The 22,368-nt window shown below is 60.9% G+C and overlaps 1 protein-coding gene and 1 pseudogene across 2 annotated transcripts in view; one reads left to right on the top strand and one right to left on the bottom strand.

The window, feature by feature from the left end:
- Positions 1–16,074, bottom strand: part of LSP1 (lymphocyte specific protein 1) — a 36,456-nt gene extending 20,382 nt beyond the window's left edge. Inside the window, exon 1 of one of the 2 annotated variants that reach the window (XM_030833126.3) lies at positions 15,926–16,074. In XM_030833126.3, the coding sequence (XP_030688986.1) occupies positions 15,926–15,990 (65 nt within the window). In that variant the 5' untranslated portion in view covers positions 15,991–16,074. Of the gene's footprint in view, positions 1–2,903; positions 3,062–15,925 lie in introns of those variants that run through there. The other variant, XM_030833127.3, reaches the window with a different exon arrangement.
- On the top strand, positions 8,812–12,374 carry LOC132597761 (guanine nucleotide exchange factor subunit RIC1-like; annotated as a pseudogene).
- Positions 16,075–22,368: the final 6,294 nt, after the last annotated feature.

The raw sequence follows: 22,368 nt of genomic DNA, 5'->3' as shown, positions 1-22,368 counted from the left end.
AGCAGCCACGCCCCTCTGACACCGTAGTTTCTGGCCTGGCTTCCCCCAGTCCCCGTGGGCCAGCCCAGAACGCAGCCGGCCCCATCCCTCGCCCTCTTGCCACTTGGGCTCCCTAGAGGCCTCCTGGGACAGGCTGGCCAGGGTGGGAGAGCCAGGCATGGAGATCACCAACGTGTCCGAGGTGGATGTGTGCTGGGAGCCGGGGGCTGGGGGCTCCTCTGGCGCCCAGAGCTTCCCCTGGGGGACCAGGAGCCCCTTGCACTGTGCCAGCTCAGCCCCTACCTTAAAAAGCCAGGCCCTTGAGGACCGTGTGACCCGGCAGGTGGCCCCGAGTCCAGCGTCCTCTGGGAGTGAATGGACCCAGGGTCCCCTCGCTGCCCTCCGATGGCCCCTAACACTGGGGGGGGGGGGCCTAGGGAGAGGCTTGGATCCCCCAGGGTGGCTGGAGGGGTCCGGGAGTGACTCCCAGCCAGAGCTGGGCTTGGGGGCACGGGGGCTGGGGAGGGGTCAGCCCTGGGCTCCGACCCTGCCCGCCTACCGGCTCCGCTCAGCACCCGGTGGCCACACGCCGCAGCCCAGCGTGAGCCGCTTGGGTGAGGGGTGCGGGCGGGGCGGGGAGGCGATTTCCCTACGGGCCCATAGGGTCGCTTTTAATCCACTTAAACTGGATTCAGTCTACACCCCAGCCACTGCTGGTGTCAGCAAACCCTCGCGGCGCTTGTCACGGAGGGGACGGCGCCCCCTCTGCTGGCCCCCTTCCCCTGCGCCCAGGCGTTCGAGGTGAGGGACTGGGGTGAGGCAGGGGGCGAGGGGGACAGCTTCCCCACTCCCAAGGGGACCCGGGGCGACTCATAGCCTCTCCGAGTCTTGTTTTCTGTTGCCCATCGGGGACAAGGGGCCTGTCGGCCGGCAGGCCCATTAGATTCGGGAGAGAGGGTGGCAGGAAGTCACATCTGTGTGTGGTGTGTGATGTGTAGCCCCGCCGGCCGCTGGGTCAGGGGCCTGGAGCGTGTGCGGGTCTGTGCACGTCGTCGGGAGCATGACCACGTGCAGGGGGCTTGCTCAGCGTGGCCGGACGGACAGACGCACTCCACGACTCTTCACGAGGGACCCTTGCGTGCTCCCCCCCCGCCCCACCCTCCACAGCGGGAGTCCCCGGGGAGCTCAGAGGGAGGTTTCCTCCCGTCCCTGCCCTGGCTGGCCACCTGCCTGGGTCCTCGGGGCTCGTGCCCACCTGCCCCCACCCTCAGTCCAGCTGCACCCTCTGAGCCCCGCTGGCGCCTCCAGCTCGCCCCCCGCTCACCCAGGTCAGCAACCTGGCACCAGGTCTGGGAGCTGAGCCAAAGCCATACCTGGACGGATGCTTGTGACAACAGATGCTTGTGCACACAGCCAGGCCCTGGGGCTCTCCCTGCACCACCACCCCCCACAGTGGGCTGGGCAACACACTCCCATGGCTTCAGTTTCCCCATTTGTTACGTGGCGCTGGGGAGCCCCGGGGACTGACCCAGCAGGCACTCCTCTGTTCCTGGACCACAGACTGGGGACAGGGGGACAGCAGTGACTCCTGGGAGGACACATCCCAACTGACAGGAACGGGAGGTCCCGCCTGAGACACGTGGATTGGGCAGGTGTGAAGCCCAGGAGACCCAGGGGGGCCTGCCTTCTCCACGGGCAGAGCGGGGCCCCAAGGGAGCACGCCCAGCAGGGCCCCCTCCAACCCTCTCTCTGGGCCCCACCCTGGGGTCGCAGCCCTAAGGCCAGGCCAGGGTGGGGCAGGGAGAGAGCCATCCCTCCGTGACTGCAGAGACCCTGCTGACGGGGCCCGGGGCTGTTCTCAACTCCCCTCAGAGGCTGCTAAGCCCACCTGCACACCTTGACCCCCTCATCCCAGAGTCAGAGCTGGGGTGGACTGGGAATGCTGAGGGATGCCGGTGCCCTCCAGGAGCTGGCAGCCTGCCCAGCCTGTGCCATGCCGTCCAAGGGGGCAGGGAGCAGGCCCGCAGGCCTGGCGGAAGAGGGCAGTCCTCCAAGCTCAGGAGAAGCCGAGGCGGGCTGCACTCAGGAGGCAGCATTTCTGCTGGGCCTTAGATGCCTGGAAGGGTGGAGGAGGAGGAAGGGCATTGCAGGCGGCTCAGAGGGAGGCAGGGAGCCGCCCACAGTGCGCAGCGGCTCTGAGCCCACCTGCGGCACTTTGCTTCTGCTCTCTTTCCAGGACTCTGCGAGGCAGGGCCACCACACCCCGACCTTACAGAGGAGGAAACTGAGGCCCAGAGAGGACTGGGCACTGGCCCATGGCCCGAGGATGCAGGAGCCAGGATTCCAGCTCGGGAAGATCCGGCTCTGAGGCCCAAGAACTCACGTGGCCCGCGGCCCCTTCCGCGCTGGGCCGGTGCCCGAAGGGCCGGGGTGGTGAATGTGGTACTAAGTCCAGTTTCATCATCTGTAAAGTAAGGGGTGACTGGACAGTCCCCGAGGGCCTGCAGGACCAGAGGAGGCCTCGGAGGCCACGCTGGGGCCACGCTCTTCAGCCGGGGAGTGCAGCCTGCGCGGAGACCCAGGGCCCGGGGAAGGGTCTTCGAGCAGAGAGTGGCCACTGCCTGAGGCCCGGCGGTGCAGTTGGGAGAAGAGGACGCGATGTTGGGGGCGCAGAGGAAGGGACGGGCCCGCGCGCACGCACCCACACGCACGTGCGCACGCCAGGCCCACAGCCTGGTGCACCCCACACCCTGCCCGCGGCACAGGGGCCGCAGAGCTGCCGGGCTGGGGCCAGGCTCCTGGGGGAGGCTGGGGAGCCCCACGCCCAGGCGGCCCAGGCTCCGCGGTGCCAGTCCTCCGTGGGTGGCACCAGCGCGGGCACCCTGCCCTGCCCTCCGCGCCCCAGCCTGGGCGGAGGGACCTACCTCAGGAGGCTCTCCAGGCCCTGTTTGCTAGAATTCCTTCTCAGGAGCGCAGAGCTGCTCATGATGCGGCCGCCCGCCTGGCCGGCGACCTGGCCTGACCCCAGCCCTGGGGACGGGACGCTGCGGCTGCTTCTTCAAAGGCTCCTGCCTGCGGCCCTCTGCGGCTGCCCTGCCCCCTCCACTCCCCCTGCCACTGGGACCCTCTCCCCCCTCTCTCTCTCCTTCCCCCTTTCCCTCCTTCTTGCTCTGTCTCTCCCTCTGGCTGGCTGGCTGGTCTCTGGCTCTGACACCCCCTCCCCTGCCTCCTCTCTGTGTCTGTTGGTCTGTGACCCTCCGCCTGTCTGTCCTGGCCCCTCTGGCCCCTGGGGGTCCCCTGGGCCAGCTCCCCACTGGCTGCCCCCGGGCTGTCCGAGTGCCCCTCTGTCCCTGCCTCTGCGGCCTCGCGGACTCTGGGTCTCGCGGCCCCTCTCCCGCTCCGGGACGCCTAGCAGCTGCTTCCCGTTGGTTCCCCCCAGCCCCCTCCCCCGCCCCCCTCGGTCTTCTCCACCTCCACCTCCCCCTCCTTCTGAGACTAGTAAAAATGTCAGAGAGAAAACCCTCGCAGCCCAGCAGCCTGGGGGCTTAGCAGGACCTCAGAGGCCTGTGATGGGCAGGCGGCAGCCTCCCTCCCTCCTCCTCTCCCGCCTCCCCCCTCCCCTGCCCTGGCCACCTTGGCGGCCGCTCCCTGCCTTGCAGGCTCCTCCCTCCTGCATCCCATCTCCATCGCTCACTGGTGCCTGGTCCCCCACATCTGCTTCCCCATCCCTGCCCGCCTCTCCCCTTGCCCAGCCCTGGCCTAGCTGCCCTCTGGCCCTCTCCACGGCCCTGCCCAGCCCGGCCCGGGGCCCGTGCTCCTTCCTCCGTTGCCCCCCGGCCTCCCTGGTCCCATACTCAGCCCCTCTCTCCTTTCTTTTCCCTCTGGTGTCTCTCTGTCTCTATCTCTGTCTCCCTCCTTCCCTCCCCCTCCCTTCCTCTCCCCTCCCTTCCTCTTCTCCCTCCTCCCCCTCCCTCCTCTCCCCTCCCTCCCGTTCTCCATTTTCCCTTTGTTTCTTTCCAGCCCTCTGCTCCTGTTATCACCTCACGGGGGAGGCCGGGGCACCCCAGGAATCCTGTCTGCTCCCCAGTGGGGAGGCTGCTGCCCTCCCCCGTCCCCTGCCAGACGGCACTGGAAGGTCGGAGCAGCGACACCCCACAAGGCAGAGGCCAACACAGCCTCTCCCGTCGGGATGGGAGAGCCATGCTCCCCAGAAGTGGCCAGTGGCACGAGGTCGGTGTGGTGGCCTGGCCAGCGGCCCCCCTTGCCCCCGGGCTCTGGCCAAGGCCCCAGGAGGAGCAGCCCAGCCCACTGTTTCTCCGGTTGGGCTGAGTCGCCGTGACTCACTGGAGCACACGCGAGGCGAGTGGCCGGACCAGGGAGGCACCAGACTCGGGCTCGCTCGCTGGGACTCGCCGGGACTCGCCGAGGGCCAGCTCCGGGCCGAGCCATCTCACATCCAGGAGCTCACCAGGCTCGCCAACGCCCACGACCACCCTGACAGGCAGACGCCACCGTACCTGTGTCCCAGATGGGGAAACCGAGGCTCAGACTAGTACCCGAGGTCGGAGAGCAGGGGCCCGGCACAGCCGGAACCAAGCCCGTCTACCGACAGCTGGCCACCACAGCACTGGCCCGGCCACCTCCCTCCACCCCACGGCCGCACGCAGAGCGATGGCCCTCCTGCTTCCCCAGCTAGTCTGCCCTCTGGCTGTGCCAGGCGGTCAGGGCCAGTGAGCACCTGCATATGTGTGAGTGGACAAAGGGTCAGGTTAGGCTCGGACTGGCAAGCAGGTGGACACGTGGGTGAATCCCTGGGTGTTGGAGGGGGCAGCGGCGTCAGAAGAATTCCACGTGGCACATAGGTCCCAGTGGCTCAGGTGGTGGCTGTCTGGTGAAGACTTTGTGGAGGTCGGGACGTCCGGCTCAGACGCCCCCCCACGTAACAGGCCGTGTCCCGTGGCCCACAGCCTGCCCCTCCCCCCGCACAACCCAGGGGAGCCAGAGAATGTGGGGTGTGCCGCAGAGAACAGCTGTGCCCATTGCCCATCCCCAGCCTCCAGCCGGAGCTGCGGAGACCTCAGGATTCTGGTGGGAGGAGGGAGGGCGACGGGGCCAGGCCTCGAGCGGAGCCAGATCACCCAGGGAAAGTAAGCGTGTGTTTCCCTTCCATCTCAACCTGCCCGTCTCCCCCTGCCTCCTGCTCTTACTGCTGGAATCCCAGTCACAGGCAGCCAGGCATGAAATGTGCCAAATTATATTTTGGTTCAAAAGAAGGAAAAATATTTCCACAGGGTAGAGGGCTGCCTTGGGGTGGCAGGGGTTTCCTGTCACTAGAACTTAAATAGTGTTGCACGATTATTCATCAGACTGATGGGTGGGAGGTAGCAAGAAAAGATCTTTAAATGCGGTGGTCAGGACTCAGTTTCCCAATTAGGGCATGTCCCAACGCGAACAATAGGGCAGAGTATTTGATGTCAACTGTACCATTATTTGTCCATCCATCCATCCATCCATCCATTTATCCACCATCCACCCATCCTCCATCCATCCTCCATCCATCCATCCTCCACCCATCATCTATTGATCCATCCTCTATCCATCGTCCATCCATCCATACTCCGTAAGTCCATCCATCCATCCATCCACCCATCCATCCATCCTCCATCCATCATCTGTCCATCCTCCATCTGTCCATCCATCCTCCATCCATCCATGCTCTCCATCTGTCCTCTCTATACAGCTATCTGTTTTTCCTTGTGTCGTCTATGAATCCATCGATTTCTCAATATATCTATCCATTCAATTGTCCATGTAAGCAATACATTCTTCCATCAATTCATTCAATCCATCCAATGCGTGTAAACTCACGTCCATCCCTAATTCTTTACATTTCTTCATGGAGCAAGTGTCCACCCACCCACCCACTCATCTATCCCTCCATTCATCCATCCATGTACATACCCATCCATCCATCCATTTATTTAAATGCCTTAATACATGTAAAACATGTAAAACACTTAAAAGAAGCATTTAGCTAGTCATCCACCTATCCTGAACATAATATCTACTCAATATGTTAATTACTATTATCTATGTATTCATCAATTTGTATATCTATCTGCCCATATATGCAACTGGTGAACTATTTGTTCATTCTTTAATACATTCTTCTATCTCTCCAAATATTCTACTGTCCTCCCATTTATCTAAATATTTTACTATTTATCCTTCCCTTTCATAGATCCATTCGTATATCTGCCTATTCATCCATCCATATGTCTAACCGTCTTGCCACCTAGCAAGTCAGACATCCAATTGTGCATGAATACGTGTATGTTTGTCCTGCCATATACATAGTTGTCCATTATTTTGCCCATAAGGCCATCCAAATGAGTTAATACTTAAAACAGTAGTTGGAACATAGTAAATTGCCAATAAATGTTAGTTACTGTTATTTTCATTCATCTATTCATTCATCCACATCTCATCCAAACAACCACCTAGTCATTCATCTCTAAATTTATCTTTATATATTTTTCCACTTATCCATGTATTTTTCCACAAACTTATTGAATGCTGACTGTATTCACTTTTTAGGTGCTGGAGTTGTTTAGAATTAGCAAAGTTCCTGTTCTCACAAAATGACATTTAGTGGGAATAAAAAATAAATAAACAAGGAAATATATATTGCAATGTATCAGATGGCGGTAAATGCTATAGAAGATGGAATTCAGGGTAAGAGGATATGGAGTTATGGAGGGGGGGTGACATTTTATATATGAGAGTCAAAGAAAGCCTCATGGGGAGGAATAAGCCTTTCCTTACTTGTAAAGACACTTGAGTGGAGTAGCTCCACACATCGATGGAAGAAAGTGTTCTAGGAAAAGAGAACAGTGAGTGAAAAATCCCTGATTTAGGTCTGACTCTTCACCAATTTATCTCTTCAATAGTTCATCCAGCACCAAGCCATACATCTATTTACTCAGTATCTGTCTTCTTATTCTTCTGTCTCTTTCTATATTTGCCTATCTGTTCATCTAAAACTCTACCCATTATCCAATTACATCTATATTCATCTGTCCAGTCGTTTATCTGTAACATTACATTTATCTACCCATCCACCAATTCATAATTCCACTCCGTGTGTCCATACACCAATTCATCCATCCATCTATCCATCTACCCGTTCATTCATTCACGCATCCATCCACCCATTCATCCACCCATCATTCATCTATCCATCCATCTATCCATCTATTCACTCATCTACCCATATATCCACCCATTTATCCACCCATCATCCATCTGTTCATTCACTCAACCTCCATCTATCCAACTATTCATGCATCCATCCATCCACCCATCCATCCATCCACCCACTACATATCCATCCATCCATCCACCCACCCACCCATCCAACCACCCATCCCCCCATCTATCCACTCATTATCCATCCATCCATCCATCCATCCATCCATCCATGCACTCATCCATCTGTCCATCCAACCACCAATCCATCCATCCATCCATCCATCCATCCACCCATCCACCAATCAATTCACACATTATCCATCCAAACATCTCTCCATTCATACATTTATCAATCCATTCATTCACCCATCCATACATACATACACACATACATCACCCACCCATCTGCCCATTACACATCCATCCATCCATTCACCTATCCATCAACCCATCCATTCACGCAAAATTCATCTATCCAATCACCCGTCCATCCACCCAACCATCCATCCACCCATCCATCCATCCACCCATCCAGCCATCCACTCATCCACTCATCCATCATCCATCCATCCATTCATTCCTTTATTCACTCATTCATGCATCCACCCACCCATACAGTCATCCATCCACTCATCGATCCACCCATTCAGCCACCCATCATTCATCAGTCCATCTATTCACTCATCCCTCCATCTATCCATCCATCCACCCATCCAACCGTTCACTCGTCCATCCATCTATCCACTCATCTACCCATCCATCCACCCATAATTCTCCATCTACCCATCCCTTCATTCATCCACCCATCCATCCATCAATCCATCCATCCACCCATTACACATCCATCCATCCATCTACCCATCCATCCACCCATCCACCCTTCTATCTACCCATTATCCATCCATCCACCCATCCATCCACTCATCCATTCACTCATCCATCCAACCACCAATCCATCCATCCGTCCATCAACCCATCCACCAATCAATTCACACGTTATCCATCCAAACATCCCTCCATTCATACATTTATCAATCCATTCATTCACTCATCCATGCATACATCACCCATCCGTCTATCCATCCATCTGCCCGTTATACATCCATCCATCCACTCACCTATCCATCCACCCATCCATTTACCCAAAATTCATCTATCCAATCACCCGTCCATCCACCCATCCATCCATCCAACCATTCACTCATCCATTCATCCACCCATTCAGCCATCCACTAATCCACCCCTCATCCATCCATCCATCCATCATCCATATATTCACCCGTCCATCCACACATTCATTCATCCATAATCCATCCATCCATCCATTCATTCATCCATCCATTCACCTGTCTTCTCATCCATCCACCCATCATCTATCCATCCAACCATCCCTTCATTCTGTACCCATTATTCTACCCAACATTCATCTATACACTCATCTATCCACTCATCCACCCACCCATCCATTCACCCGTTCATTCACTCATCCATCCATCCATCCATCTGTCCGTCCATCCTTCCATCCATCCATTCATTCATCCAACCATCTACCCATCATCCATCTATTCATCCACCCTTCATCCTTCCATCCATTAATTCACTCATCCATCTACCTATCCATCCGTCCATCATCCATCCATCCATCCACCAACCTATATCCATTCATCCACCCATCCATCTACCCACCACTCATCTGTCCCATCACCCATCCATCCATCCATCCATCCATTCACTCATCCATCCACCTATTCATCCATCCACTCATCTATCCACCCACCTATTCATCCATTTGCCCACCATGCATCCATCCATCCTTCCCTCCATCTACTCATCCATCCACCTATCCATCCATCCACCCATCTGTTCAAACATCCACCCTCCCACCCATGCATCCATCTTCCCACCATTCATTCATCCATCCATCTACCCATCCATTCACTCACCCATCCGTCCCTCCATCCATTCACTCATTCACCCATTTACTCATCCATCAATCCCTCCATCCATCCATCTACCTATCCATCCACGCTTCATCCTTCCATCCATCCACTCATCCATTCATCCACCCATCCACCTCTCCATCCATCCACCTATCCCTCTACCCTTCATCCTTCCATGCATCTATTCCCTCTTCCATCTATCCATCCAGTCACTCATCCATCCACCCACTCATCCATCCACCCATCCATCTACTAACAATTTATCTATGCAATCACTCATCAATTCAGCCATTATTAGTCTGTCCAACCATCCATTCATCCATCCACCCATCCATTCACCCACCTATCCAACCATCCATCCGTCCACCCATTCATCCACCCATCTGTCCCTCTACCCATCATCCATCCATCTACTCACTCATCAATCCACCCATCCATCCATCCCTCCATCCACCTATTATCCATCCATTCATCCATCCATCATCCAGTTGTTCCTGCTTCCTACCTTTCTTCATCTACCTTTTCTTTCATTCACACTTTTCTCTCTTGTCGAGCCTTTTTTCTTTCTTCTGTGACTAAGACATGGCCCATAAGCTTGTGGCTGAAGAACATAAGAGAGCATACCCTCTCCCCAGTAGGCTGAGTACCACAATAGAACTTAAATAGAGGCTGGAGAGGGAGGGATCTGCCCTCTTGTTCAGATGTTCTCAACACACACACACACACACACACACGAGTCCACGCTTATAGAGCTGTATCCCAAAGAAAGGTGCATTAAGCAGTGAGAGCCCATGGGGGGTGGGGTGCAGAAGAGGGGTCAGGGCTGGTGGTTTCAGTGGCTCCTGGGTGACTCCAAGTAGAGTGGTGTTTCTGAGTACTCATCTGTCTTATATGTGCCTAGGTCCAGCAAAGGGAGAGGAGCCAGGGTGGTGTAGTGGTGGGTGTAGAGATGAAGCTGGGATTTGGGGAAGGGCTGAAGGTTTCTTTCCAGATTCCTCTAGAATCAACTAGCTAGGTGCATCTGTCCCATGTCCCATTTATCTTTCGAAGGGAGGCAACTGAGAGAGGAGGAGAGGGTGAGCTGGCAGCCTTGGGACCTCAGAAGGGAAACCATCAACAAAGCAGTTTCCTCTCCCTAGGGAGGAGGGGGTACAGACACCTTCAGAGTGAGGGGTTTGTGCTTTTCCCTGGGAGCAGGAAGGAACAGCATCTGTGATGCCACCTGCCAGGCATAGAGCAGGGCAGTGAGCCTCTTGTCCTCACCAACAGCTCCTGGGGTAGTGGGGAAGCCGAGGCTGTACCCACCACTACTACCCCCCAGTTACTGTCACCCCCACCCTCTGCCGGCTGTCCTTGCTGACCTCTGCAAATGCCCACCCCCAGAGCTGGCCCTGCTCCAGGCTCTGAGGCCAGAGCCCCGAGGTCCTCCCACTCCTACGGGGTGAGGTGGACTCAGTTCCTAGGTTCCCAGACAGCCCCTCCCTGCCAGCCAATGAGACCAGACAGTGCTCCCCCTGCTAACCCACCAACTCCCACCTTCCCGGCTTGGAGACAGTTAGCTGATGGAGTTTGGACAGACTGGCCTGACCCCGGGAAAGGGCCGGGGCTTTCCTCTCCCGCCACCGACACCGCCCACCCCCACCCCCCCTTATCTGCCTGTGTCTGGCACTGCAGGGCTGTGCTGGCTGGGCAGTGTTAGGAGGCCTGATTTTCTCAATCCTCTTATCTCCTATAAACTCCACACCCGCACAGGCCCCAGCCCCCTCCCTTCAGGCTCATGGGTATGGGGGAAGGGGCAGGGGCTGGGCTGGCTTCCCAACCACGGGCCTGGATTCCCGTTTGGCTGAACATCCCCTGGCCCTGCACCCCCAGCCTGTGCTTTCCCCTCTAAGTCTCAATTCATCATCGGCAGAGAGGGTCTGACTCTGTCTGCCTCGGTTGCACTCAGGGTTTGGGGAGTTTTGGGGACTCCCCTCACTGGTTGTCTTATGGCCCAGGGCACCCCTAGAAAGAGGATCCCCAGATGCAAAGGGCTCAGGGCTGGGGCCTGAGAGAGAAGCTGAGGGCTCCTTTCCAGGTGGCTCTGGAGAGGACCAGCTCATTATGGCCAAGCTAAGTCCCCTTTCTGCTTTGGAGGAGGTCCCTAGGGGTGTCTTCTGAGCTGTGCCCTATTCGGGGTGGCCCTCGTCTTCATGGGAACCTCAGGGACCAGCAGTGGTGGGGTTATTGAGCACCTACGAGGGGCAGCCCAGACACCCCTGGGTCACCCTGAGTCCTAGCCGGGTCGCAGGGGGCCTGGGCTCCCCAAGGAGCCGCTGCAGGGAAGCCGCGTTAGGAAACACATGCTGGCAGCAGGCTCAACCCTTAAGCCTCAGCTTCTGCCCCTGGAAAGGGAGGCCCTGGCACCTGCCTCCCTGGCTGTACAGCGAGGACCTTGGCTTGCAGAGCTCGGCGAGGCTGGCGTGGCTGAGTGACTGCTGAGTACTGTGACTCTGACCGTGTACGTGGGGAAACTGAGGCCTAAGGGCCAAGGCGCAGTCGCCCCAGAAAGTACTAGGCCAGGTGCAGCAGCCGGTGCCGTGTGCCCTGGGGCTCTGTGCCCACCCGCCTCCTACCACCTGCACCTGGAACTCAGAGCCCAGGAGAGCAAAGGCAACACTCACGGCCCCACGCCTGCCAGTTCCAGGGGCCTCTTGCTGCTGTCAGGACCCTCATCTTCCCCACTGAGGGCTGGCCCATTGCTCTGGCACCCTCTGAGGGATACTGAGGCAGAGGCAGGCGGGGGAGGGGGGGTCGCGGAGGGAGGGCAGCAATGCCCAAACCCACAGTGCCACCCTGGGGGGCCCGCCCGTTCTGGACCGGAGACCCTCCTGGCTCTGCCCCGGTGGCTCCGGGGTTGTTTATGAGGAGAGAACTGGGGACCAGGAAGGGGGCGGGCATGCAGGGAAGGGTTTCCGGCTTCCCAGATCAGCAGGGTGGGCCGTGCAGCGACTTCCCCAAATGTGTGTCAAGGTCCTCTCCCTCTTCCCCACCCAAGGAGGGAATGGGAAGTGTCCAGATGGAGGCAGGAGGTGGGCGCAGGAGGAAGGCATCCATCATCTGGGCTGACCTAGGCCTCCCCCCGTCCTGGGAAATTTCCAGGCGCCCGAGACCCCTGAAGTGGGGCGGAGGAGACCAGGTCCACCCAGGGGTCCCAAGGCCTGACCAAGCTCTGACTGCTGCCTCTGGGTCTGGGCCCTGGGCAGGGCTGGGGAAGGAGCCCCAGCGTGCGGCCCCCAATCCCTCCACCCCATCAGCCCGCTGCCGGGGCCGGGGCCTCATGCCGCCCGGCTCCACCATCCTCCTGAGTGGCTTTTGGCACTGCCCGCTCCTCCAGGGCCGTGTGCCCGGCTGTACCAGGTGGTGCCGGTCCTGCGGAGAGGGCAAGAGGGAGGGAGGGCCACCAGGTGTCTGGCTGAGTGGGGGGGTTCCCACCCGTGGGTTTCTGCCCCTCACATGCCACAGGCTCCTCCCACCGCCAGCTCCCTCAGGGGGACCGAGGCAAGCAAGGCCTCCCAGCTGGCTCAGCCCCTCCCTCCAGCTGCCAGCTGCCCGCAGCCCCGTGGGGACCTGTGGCCTCTCTCCTGAAGACCCTGCAGCCCAGAGGGCAAGGCCGAGAGGGTCTGCAGGGACAGATGGCCGGGAAAGGGACCCTGCCCAGGGTGGCCCTGCAAGTTGTCCCCACCCTGCCTGCCCCCTTAGTTCAGCACGCAGAGGAGTGATTGAGGCAGCGACAGGCAGCGATTGGGGCAGGGAGACACCTGCTCCCCCCATCCCGCCCCACTCAGGGTCATCCAGGGCCAGAGCAGCCCAGCCTACCCGGGGCGGGTGCTGGAGAGGACAGACCATGCTCCACGCCGGCCCCCACCACGGGCAGTGGCAGATGCGAAGGGAGCCTGGGGTAGCGACCACCCGGGGGAGGGGAGGGAAGTCTGCAGAGGGGGTGGGGCGGCCAGGTAGGTTGAGGAAGGGCCTGTGCAAAGTCTGCGATGATGCCGGCACCTTCCAGAGCTGGGTCGAGCTGGGTCAAGCTGGGAAGGCCAGGTGGCGGGGGAGGTGAGGCCAGGTGGCGGGGGAGGCGAGGCCAGGTGGCGGGGGAGGCGAGGCCAGGTGGCGGGGAGGCCAGGTGGCGGGGGAGGGGAGGCCGGGTGGCGGGGGAGGGGAGGCGAGGCCGGGCGGCTGCAGTGGCCGCCCTGGGGCACGGATTCTCAGCGCTCCATGGTGAGTGGTTCCACGCATGGGAAAACGTGGCCTGATGGCTTTTCAGAGAAAGAGCACGTGGCAGGGGCAGGGGCCTGGAGACCACCCTGTCATCCGGGCCAACCAGGGAGGGGCTGGGCTGCGGCAGGGGGCGGCCCAGGGGGCTTACAAGCCTATCTCCCGGCGGCAGCAGGAGTCCTGCCTGGGTGCAGACAGGGGAAGGGCCCAGCGTGGTTCCGTCCGGCCTTGGGGAGGGTTGGGGTGCACATGGGGCCCCCGAGGGGTCTGGGGCAGTCTGAGGGGATGGCCCAAGTTGGCCAGTTGGAGGGGCACGGCCTGCCCTGGATCCACAGACCTGAAAGCCCCCATGGGCAGCACATGGGGGGCAGGGGGGCAGGGGGGCAGGTCTCACCTGCTCGGCTCCGACCCCAGCAGACCCTGGCTGTCCTGGGGGCCCCTGGGTGGGGCTTCCCAGCCTCAGTCCCCTGCCTAGGCGTCGGGGACTTTCTCCCTCACCTCGGACAGGAAAATCCCTGCTTCCCTTAGTCACCTTGTGAAACGAGAACCCCACCCACCCTGGGTCTCAGTTTCACTCTGAAATGTCAGCGGTACACCCACCCCCGTGGGGGTGATGTCGCTGGGGCGCCCAGGCTCCAAGGGCCTGGGGGTGCGTCCAGCCGGTTCTCCAACCGAGCCCCCGATGGACCCCGCACAGGTGCAGCCCGAGGCCCGGGGACAGGCATCAGCGCGCCGCCGCGACCTGGGCTGGCGGCCGTGCCCTCCACCGCCGCCTCCCTCTCCTCGGCATGCACGACAGCTGGGAAGGGGGTCAAGGAGGGGGCCAAGGAGGGCCAGGCCCTGCCAGGCCGCTCAAGCCATGCCCTTCTATGGGCATGAGGTGGCTGGAGGCGCCCAGGGCCGGACAGCGCTGACGTACGGAGCCGTTTCTGAGCGGGGACACAGCTGTTCCCCAGTCACCTGCTGTGTGTGGAGCGACCTGCCTCCCTAGAAGGATGGGGCTGTCTTCAGGGCACAGAGCCTGGGCCGTGCCCCCCTCCCCTCCTTGGCGGCAAGCGAGCAATGGGTCCCGTCTAGCATGCCCTTCCCCCACAACAACAGCCCCCCGCCGGATCCCAGCTGCCCAGCCTCTCCACTCCCCCAGGGCTCGGCCCCCTGAAGCCCCCACACCAGGTCCCCGTGGTATTCAGCATGGAGAAGACAATCTTCCTCCACACACACGCACGCACGCGCACACACACACACACGCACACACGCGCACACACACACGCCCTGCACACACGCACGCGCACACACACGCACGCACGCGCACACACGCGCACGCACGCACGCACGCCCTGCACGCATTTCTGTCCTCTCGTTATCGATAGAGGCAGCATCACAGAATCACGCAGAAGAGCTGGGCTTGGATCCACTTTGCAAGTCAACCCTGAGGCTGTGGGGAGCCCTGCCTTCGGGGGCTCAGCGGGGGTCCTAGTGGGACCCCCTCCGCCAGCAGCAGCTCTGGGGCAAGCGGGGGCCGGCCCTGGGCGGCTCCAGCCCCGTGCTGTGGCTGCTCGTGTCCCCCAGCCTGGAGCCCCTGCTCCTTCCCTTCGGCTTGCGGGGGCAGAAGCCGCAGCCCCTGCCCCCTTCCTCCTGGGCTGGTGGTCTCTCTCCACACAGCTCCCACCCCTGACTGTCAGAACACGTGTCCCTCCCGAAGCCCTGACCACTCCATCTCTCTGGCACCTGCCCCCTGGGGCAGTCGGACCCCCACGGTGTGGCTCAGCGTGGATGCCTGCCCTCAGCAGCCCTCCCCCAGCCAGGGACCCTCCTCCTCTGCCCCTGCACAGGCCCGGGTGGGGGTGGGGGGCCGCGGGGAGTGAGCCTCCTGAGGGAGCCTGGGTCACATAGCTCCTCTGCCCAGCTCTGGCTGCGGCCACACGTCTGGGCCTTCTCGCTGGCAAGCCACACAGCCTCGGCTCGTGTCCCCTCACATCCCACCACCGACCAACGGCGCCTGCCTGGCGCTCAGAACCTGCGGCAACCTCGGCCTCCAACAGCACCGGGAGGGGGCAGCCTGGGGGAGGGGGCCCGGCCAGGCCTCCGGCACAGGCTTTGAGGATCCCGAGGCCAGGCTTCCGGGCCTGGGGCCTCCCCACCTCCTGCCCACACGGCTTCGGCACTGCCCGCCCACGGCCTGGTTTCTTCCCCGGGTGTCCAGGCCGCATCCTGGACCTGTACCAGGCGTCCAGGCTTCCTGGTCCTGGGTCAGCATCCCACTAGCTGGTGGGGAACCCGGACTCTCCCAGTGAGGCCCAGCTGCAGAGGCAGACAGAAGAGGCGTCTTCCTGCCCTGGGTGAGACGGGGTCCCCTGCAGCCTGTGTGCCTCCCCTGAGCCCCAAGGGTGCCATTGACCTCCGAGTTAAGCATCCCCCCCCCCCCCCACCACCGGCAACGTGTACCGGCCAAGGTTTCTTGGGCCCACAGCGCTCACGCGGCCCGGCCCGGGCCTTACCCTGTGCCTTCCTCCACCAGCAGCTCCTCGGAGCCAGGGTGGCTGGGAGCTTCCGCCATGGCCATGGGCTGGGGCTGGCTTCTGGCTGGTCCCTGCTGTGCGTGTGTGCTGCAGCTCTCAGCGCTTCCTGGGGCGGCTGCCCCGGAGCCTCCCCTCACCCCCAGCCGGGTTTCACTTCCCCCTTCTGGCGGCAGGTTGAGGTTTGGAGCATATCGGAGCTTGGGTTGGGGTGTTGTTTTTTAATCTGTTGCTGTAAGAGGAGAGGAGAAAAAAAAAACAGCCGTCAGGAAACGTTAAGCAAGTTGCAGGGGCCTGGAGGGCACAGAGGGACCGGGTGGAGGCAGACGTGGGTGCAGGGGTGCAGGGGCTGGGACTCCCTGGGCCCCCGGCAGCCCTGGCCCCGAAGCCCGCCTGTGCGTGGCTGGTGGCCCCAAGTACAGGGCGCCGTCCTGGTCCCCGAGCCTCCACGTTAGGCATGGTGACCTCTCTGGAGGGAGATGCTCTGGGTGTGTGCCCAGAGCTCGGACACTTACCCCAGAGCCTCGGGCCATCGCCTGGCTCACCCCTCACTGGTCTGTGCTCTCCAGGCGATTTCTGGGGCCCAGCATGAGCTGCCCCGTCTGCAGGCCCCACGTCTTCTCTTGCCGTTTTCTTTACTTTCCTGAACTGTTGGGGTCCCCAGTGTCTCTGCTGCCCCTGGACTCTGCCACCTCCCGCGCTCAGGGGGCTCGGAACTGGCCCTCGCCTGCCAAGCATTCACCAGACCCCGGGGTCCTCCAAAGCATGCCCTCTCTCCGCTCTGCCCATCCCCACCCTCGAAGGCCCAGAAACAACTCATCCCTCCTGTTAAGGGCTGAACTGTGTCCGCCAAATTCATAGGTTGGAGTCCTCGTGGCCAGCACCTCAGAATGGGACTTTATTTGGAAATAGGGTCATTGCAGATATAATCAGTTAGGATGAGGTCATTAGGGTGGGTCCTCATCCAAGGTGACTGGCGTCCTTATAAAAAGGGGAAATTTGCAGGCAGGCTTGCCCGCCGGGAGACGCCATGTGAAGACGAAAGCGAGATGGGGGTGGCGCGTCTACAAACCAAAGGTCCCCAGGAAACCACCAGAGGCTGGGGGAGGGGCCCAGAGCAGGTTCTCCCTCAGAGCCCAAGAGGAGCTCCCGTGGCACCTCCAAGACTGGGAGACGTTGGAGCCGCCCCATCTGACACTTCCTGGGGCCTAAGAGCGGGAGACACCCCGTTCTCCACGCGTGGGAGGTGGGAGCGCATGGCGGCCATGCCCGAGGATGCTCTGGGGATCTGGGGGCCCTCCATGGTCATCCAGGCCTCCCCCCCTTGCCCTCATCTCCCGTCTTGCCATCTGGGCCCCGTCCCCTCCCCTCTCAAGCTCCAGCTCCTGCTCTGAGACTCTGCTCTCCCCAGCACTCAGCTCCTCTCCAGATCCCAGGGCCTCTTCCCATCCCTCCAGCCTCTGCGCCCCCACTGATCCCATTTGTGTGTGTGTATCTAGAAGCTCTCACACCTTCAAACAAAAGCGCCCTGGACCCGCCCTTCTCACTCCTCCCTCCAAGGTCAGCAAGAGGCATCCCTGGGGACCCAGTGTCCAGGTTTGGGGGCCTTTGTGCCCTGCTGGCAGGTTAAGCAGAGCCGGACTTCCTCAGAAGAACTAAGAGTCCACCCAAGAAGCAGACATGCCATCATCTGTTCCATTGGCATCGTTCACTCAAACTAGGGGGCTGTTGGGAGGGCAGAGACCCCTTGTAGTCCCCCCTCTCTCTCCCAAGCCCGGTGCAGTGTCCAGTGACACAGTGAATGACCGAGGCAAACAGCGAGCTATTCCGAAGCCCGGACGCAACAGGCTCTGCAGGAGGGTGGGGTGGGCGCCAGGCAGGCTTCTGGCCCCGGAGACGCTGAGCCCAGACCCCGAGGAGGTCTGGGCGAAGCAGACGGGGACAGAGAGACATGGGACGCACTGACTCTGCCTTGCCTGTGGGACATCAAGGAGGAACGTCCAGGGGCGGCTGGGTCCATGGACCAGGTGGCCTCCAAGGCCCAGGTGGGACGGGTCCCCAGGGAGACCAGTGTCAGGACCACACGCTCAAGTGACAAAGTGACACTGGGTGACTAGATGCTGGGAGGGGATGGGAGAAGTGGTCAGTCTGGTCTATCTGGAGCGCTGCAGGCACAAGTCGGCCAGCACGGGTCTGAGGCCGGCTGCCAGTGGGAGGAGGGCATGTCGCCGAGGGTCGGAAAGCGGCCTTCCAGGGCCGAGGGGTGGCAGAGGCCACAGGAGCACCGTTTAGGAGCCCACTGGGGGCTCCGTGGGTTGGAGGGGGGACAGTGGGAGAAGCAGGATGGATGAGGAGAAGGGCGTCTTGATCCAGGAGAGAAATGTTGAGGCTCTGAAGACAACAGGGTGGGGGGTGCGGCTGGAGAGAGAGGGGGCCTGGGAGGTCTGTGAGCTGAATTGTGGCCCCCAAAATTTCACATGTTCCGGTCCTGACCCCCAGGACCCGTGAGCTTATCACAAAATAAGGACTTTGCAGATGATCAGGTTACATGAGGTCACCAGGGTGGGGCCCTAGTCCCATAGGACTGGGGTCCTTATAGGAAGATGAGGTCAGGACACAGACACAGGACACAGGGAGAAGACGGCTGTCTACACGCCGAGGAGAGAGGCCTCAGGAGGACCAGCCCTGCCCACACCTGGATCTGGGATTCCAGCCTCCAGGACTGGGGACAGTGAACGCTGCTGTTAGAGCCGCCCCGGCTGCGGTGCTGTTTTATGGGTGCCCTGGACACTGATACAGGGATGTGCTAGTCAGGGAAGGAAGAAGCTGCTGTAACAAACAATCCTACACCTCGGGGGCTTAGCACCAGCCCAGTCCAGGCCACGGTGGGCGGGAAGGTGGTCCACATTCGTGCTGTGACCCCAGGCTCCTCCCTCCGAGGACCTCAGAGTCCCAGCTGGCAGGGGAGGGGCGGGGAGACCATGAGGGAGGCTGGGGGGGTGGGTCTATGGCCTCATCTGTCCTCAAAGTGTGTGCCCAGTAGGAAAAGGTGGGCAGTGTGGTGGGCAGCCAGCCAGCTCCTGCCACCACGAGGTACAGAGGCCAGGGAGCGAGAAGATGGGGTGCCCAGATGAGCTAGGGGTCCAGCCGGGGCGCCATCATTAAGCACAAGTGCGAAGCAGAAGAAGGTCAGGGGCACGAGAGGGTGTGGACACGGACGTCCAGGGCTGAGGTGCTGTGGAAACCCAAGCAGAGGTGGCCAGGGCCGTTCGTGTGGGTGTGGGCAGAGAGCAGAGACGCGGGGAGGGAGACGGCCAGCGGGTCTGCAGGCTGCAGGGAGGCCCAGGGTCTCCCGCTGGGGCTTGGCCCTCATTCCTGCGCTCAGGCTTCCCAGGCCGGTCAGCCAGTGCGCGTGTGCACACACGCTGCGTGTGTGCCCTGGGGGGGAGCTGCAGGGTCTGCTGGTGCAGCTCCCTCCACGCTCCCCATCAGGCAAGCTGGGTCCTGGGGCCGGAGGTGCCTGGGGACAGACAGGGGCAGGGCAGGGAGTCTGCGGGGTGGGCGGGGGACAGACAGGTCGGAGGGAGGCCCGGGAGGACGATGACAGGCAGCCAGGAGTGGCTGTGCTGAGCAGATTCACTGAGACGAGGTAAGGTGAGAGTCCGGGGCGGCAGGTGGGTTACAGGAGCCACCGGGGACAGGGGACAGCGGAAGAGACAGGGGAGCAGATAAAGGTGTCTGTGCACACTCGTGTCACCTGATGGGGTCTGGGGGTCAGGCAGAGGGGCGCGGCTGAGACCCCCCGCACGGGCCGGGTCTCCCTCGAAGCGGGCAGCTGCAGTGAGCCTGGAATTGCCAGAAATTCCCCAGGGAGTCAGGGAGTGGGCTCCGGAAGCAGGAGAAACCATGAGGAGGGGGCCCAGGTGGAGGGTCCACGATGACCCCGTGGGCACAGCAGGGAGAAGCTGTCCAGAAGGTCTTCCTACGGGCACCCCCCCCACCAAGGACGACAGAGGATGAAAGCTGGGAGTCCAGCAAGGACTTTGGTGATGGGGGTGGTCAGGAGGTAGGGCCAGATGTGAGAGGAGCCCTGGGACCCAACGTGGACAGTGGGCACGCAAACTCCTGCCCCGCCTGAGGGCTACCTGCCCTCTACACAGGGTTACCATGGCCTGGACCATGTGCCAGACTCTCGGGGCTGAGGGCTCACAGAAGGCTTCTTTGAGGAGGTGGGGAGGGGGCAGCCGAGGGAGAGCCCAGGAGACGCTTCCAGAACTGGCGCTGAGGCGGGTGTGGCATGGCAGAGAGGTTGGGGGCAGCTGGAGGACTCCCAGAAGGGGCCAGAGCTCCCTCCTCACCTGTCCATCCTGTGAGCCGGGTATACTCACATGCACACCCATTTTATTGTCAGGTAAACCGAGGTCCAGCTGCTGTGAGGAGGAGGGTGACAGCGAGGCCTGTGGCTTGCTGGTTAAGGGGCAGGGGGAGCAGATCTGGGCCTGGATGGAGCTGGTGCTTGGGGACCAAAGGGGACAGGTGTGGACAGGTGGTCACGGGCGAAGCTGGAGAGAGGGTGGGGCGCCATGAAGCCCTGCAGGTGGATGCCCACGGAGAAGCTCTGTGTCCTCCAGGCCACGCTGGCTTCCCCCTGGCCAGGTGGGGGTACAGGTGAGGGGGAGGGGAGGCCTGTCCCACAGGTGCAGGAAACCCAGGGGGACCGCAACCCATACTAGTCCTTACGGCTCCACCCACTTCCAAGTGGACCCTCGGCTCTGCCCAACCCCCCCCCCAGGCTGGCACCGCCCACCCTGCCCCGTCTCTCTGGCCCACTGCACTCACCCAACCTGCTGAAGAAGGGCGTGTGCAGAGCCCTCCCGAGACCCCTGTCTGGGTCTCCCACGTCCATCAAGCCCGCTGCCCTGTCATCAGCCCACGGGCCCCGCCCGGTCTCCCAAGCTCTCTGGGCTCGTCCGCCCACATCTCCATCTTCAGAAGTCTGGGCGATTCATCTTTGTTGATTTTGCTTCATCTATTTTGCGGTTGCTTAAGAGTGTTCTTGTTTAGGGGCTTCCCTAGTGGCGCAGTGGTTAAGAATCCACCTGCCAATGCAGGGGACACGGGTTCGAGCCCTGGTCCAGGAAGATCCCACATGCCGTGGAGCAACTAAGCCTGTGCGCCACAACTACTGAGCCTGCGCTCTAGAGCCCGCGAGCCACAACTACTGAAGCCCGTGCGCCTAGAGCCCGTGCTCCGCAACAAGAGAAGCCACCGCAATGAGAAGCCCGCGCACCGCATCGAAGAGTAGCCCCCGCTCAAAACAACTAGAGAAAGCCCGTGCACAGCAACAAAGACCCAACGCAGCCAAAATTTAATTAATTTTTTTTTAAAAAGTGTTCTTGTTTTGACGTTTAAAGAAAAGTTTAATCTGGGGAAATGATTTCAAACTGACAGAAAAGTTTCAAGATGAACGCAAAGAGCATCTTTAACTCCGTCACCTGCTGTCGCTGCCTCTCACTCTCTCCCCTCCTCTACTCCTAAGGCCCTCGTGGCCTGTTTTCTGAAACTGGAGCCGCCCTCTCCCCTGACCACAGTGCAGACACCAACCTCAGTCTAGCAGATGTGAAACACCACGGTCGTCTCACCGGCCAGTCTGTGTCCTTGTGACCAGCTCCCCTCGGTGACTTTGTTTTTTGTTTGTTCTGCCCACTTCCTTTCTGGCTCACCGAGAAGGTGCAGGCTCTCTGTGCACCGGCTGTCCCTGTGGTCAGCCATTCCTCCCGGAGACCTGGTCCCTTCCTGGAGGACAGTGTAGGGACCAAGGCCCGGGGGCCCGGGCGCACTCGCAGGGGCAGGCCGGGGGGAGAGCTGAGGGCACAGTCCCGCACATGCCCCGCACCACGCAGGAGCGTGCCCGCCAGCGTCGCCTGCCACCGCTGTCCAGCCGAGCCACGTGCCCCGGGGCTTCCTGTGTCTGCGTTCCCTCCCTGACCTCCAGCATCACCCACGGAGCGGGCCGTGTCCCCTGCACCTTTGCTGCCCTCCTTCTGCTGCCCTGCGTCCAGCTCGCGCCCTCCAGGGGTTGCTGTCTCGCTCCGTCCATTGTCAGGGATGTCACCCAGTACTCACGTCTGAGGACGCCCAGACCCCATCTCCAGCCCGGACCCCTGCACCCAGCTGTTTGTGCCTGGGAACTGCCACATTCCCCAGCCCCCCAAAGTCTCAGCCCAAAGCCAGCCCCTCACCTGCCCCAGGCTCCTGTCCTGGAGAACAGCCCTCCGCCCTCTCCCCTTCAGCACAGGCCTGGGTGCCCCTTCTCCCTCGTCCACCAAGTCCTGGGGGCTCCGCCTCTCGAATCTCTCTCCATCCACCACCACCTTCCACCCACCCCAGGAGGTGACAGTGGCCCCTCTCCCCTCTCCCACCGC

The sequence above is a fragment of the Globicephala melas genome, chromosome 8 (assembly GCF_963455315.2).
Source record: "Globicephala melas chromosome 8, mGloMel1.2, whole genome shotgun sequence".
Classification (NCBI taxonomy): Eukaryota; Metazoa; Chordata; class Mammalia; order Artiodactyla; family Delphinidae; genus Globicephala; species Globicephala melas.
Note: the sequence above shows the minus strand (reverse complement) of the source record. Positions and strands in the feature narration are given on the sequence as shown.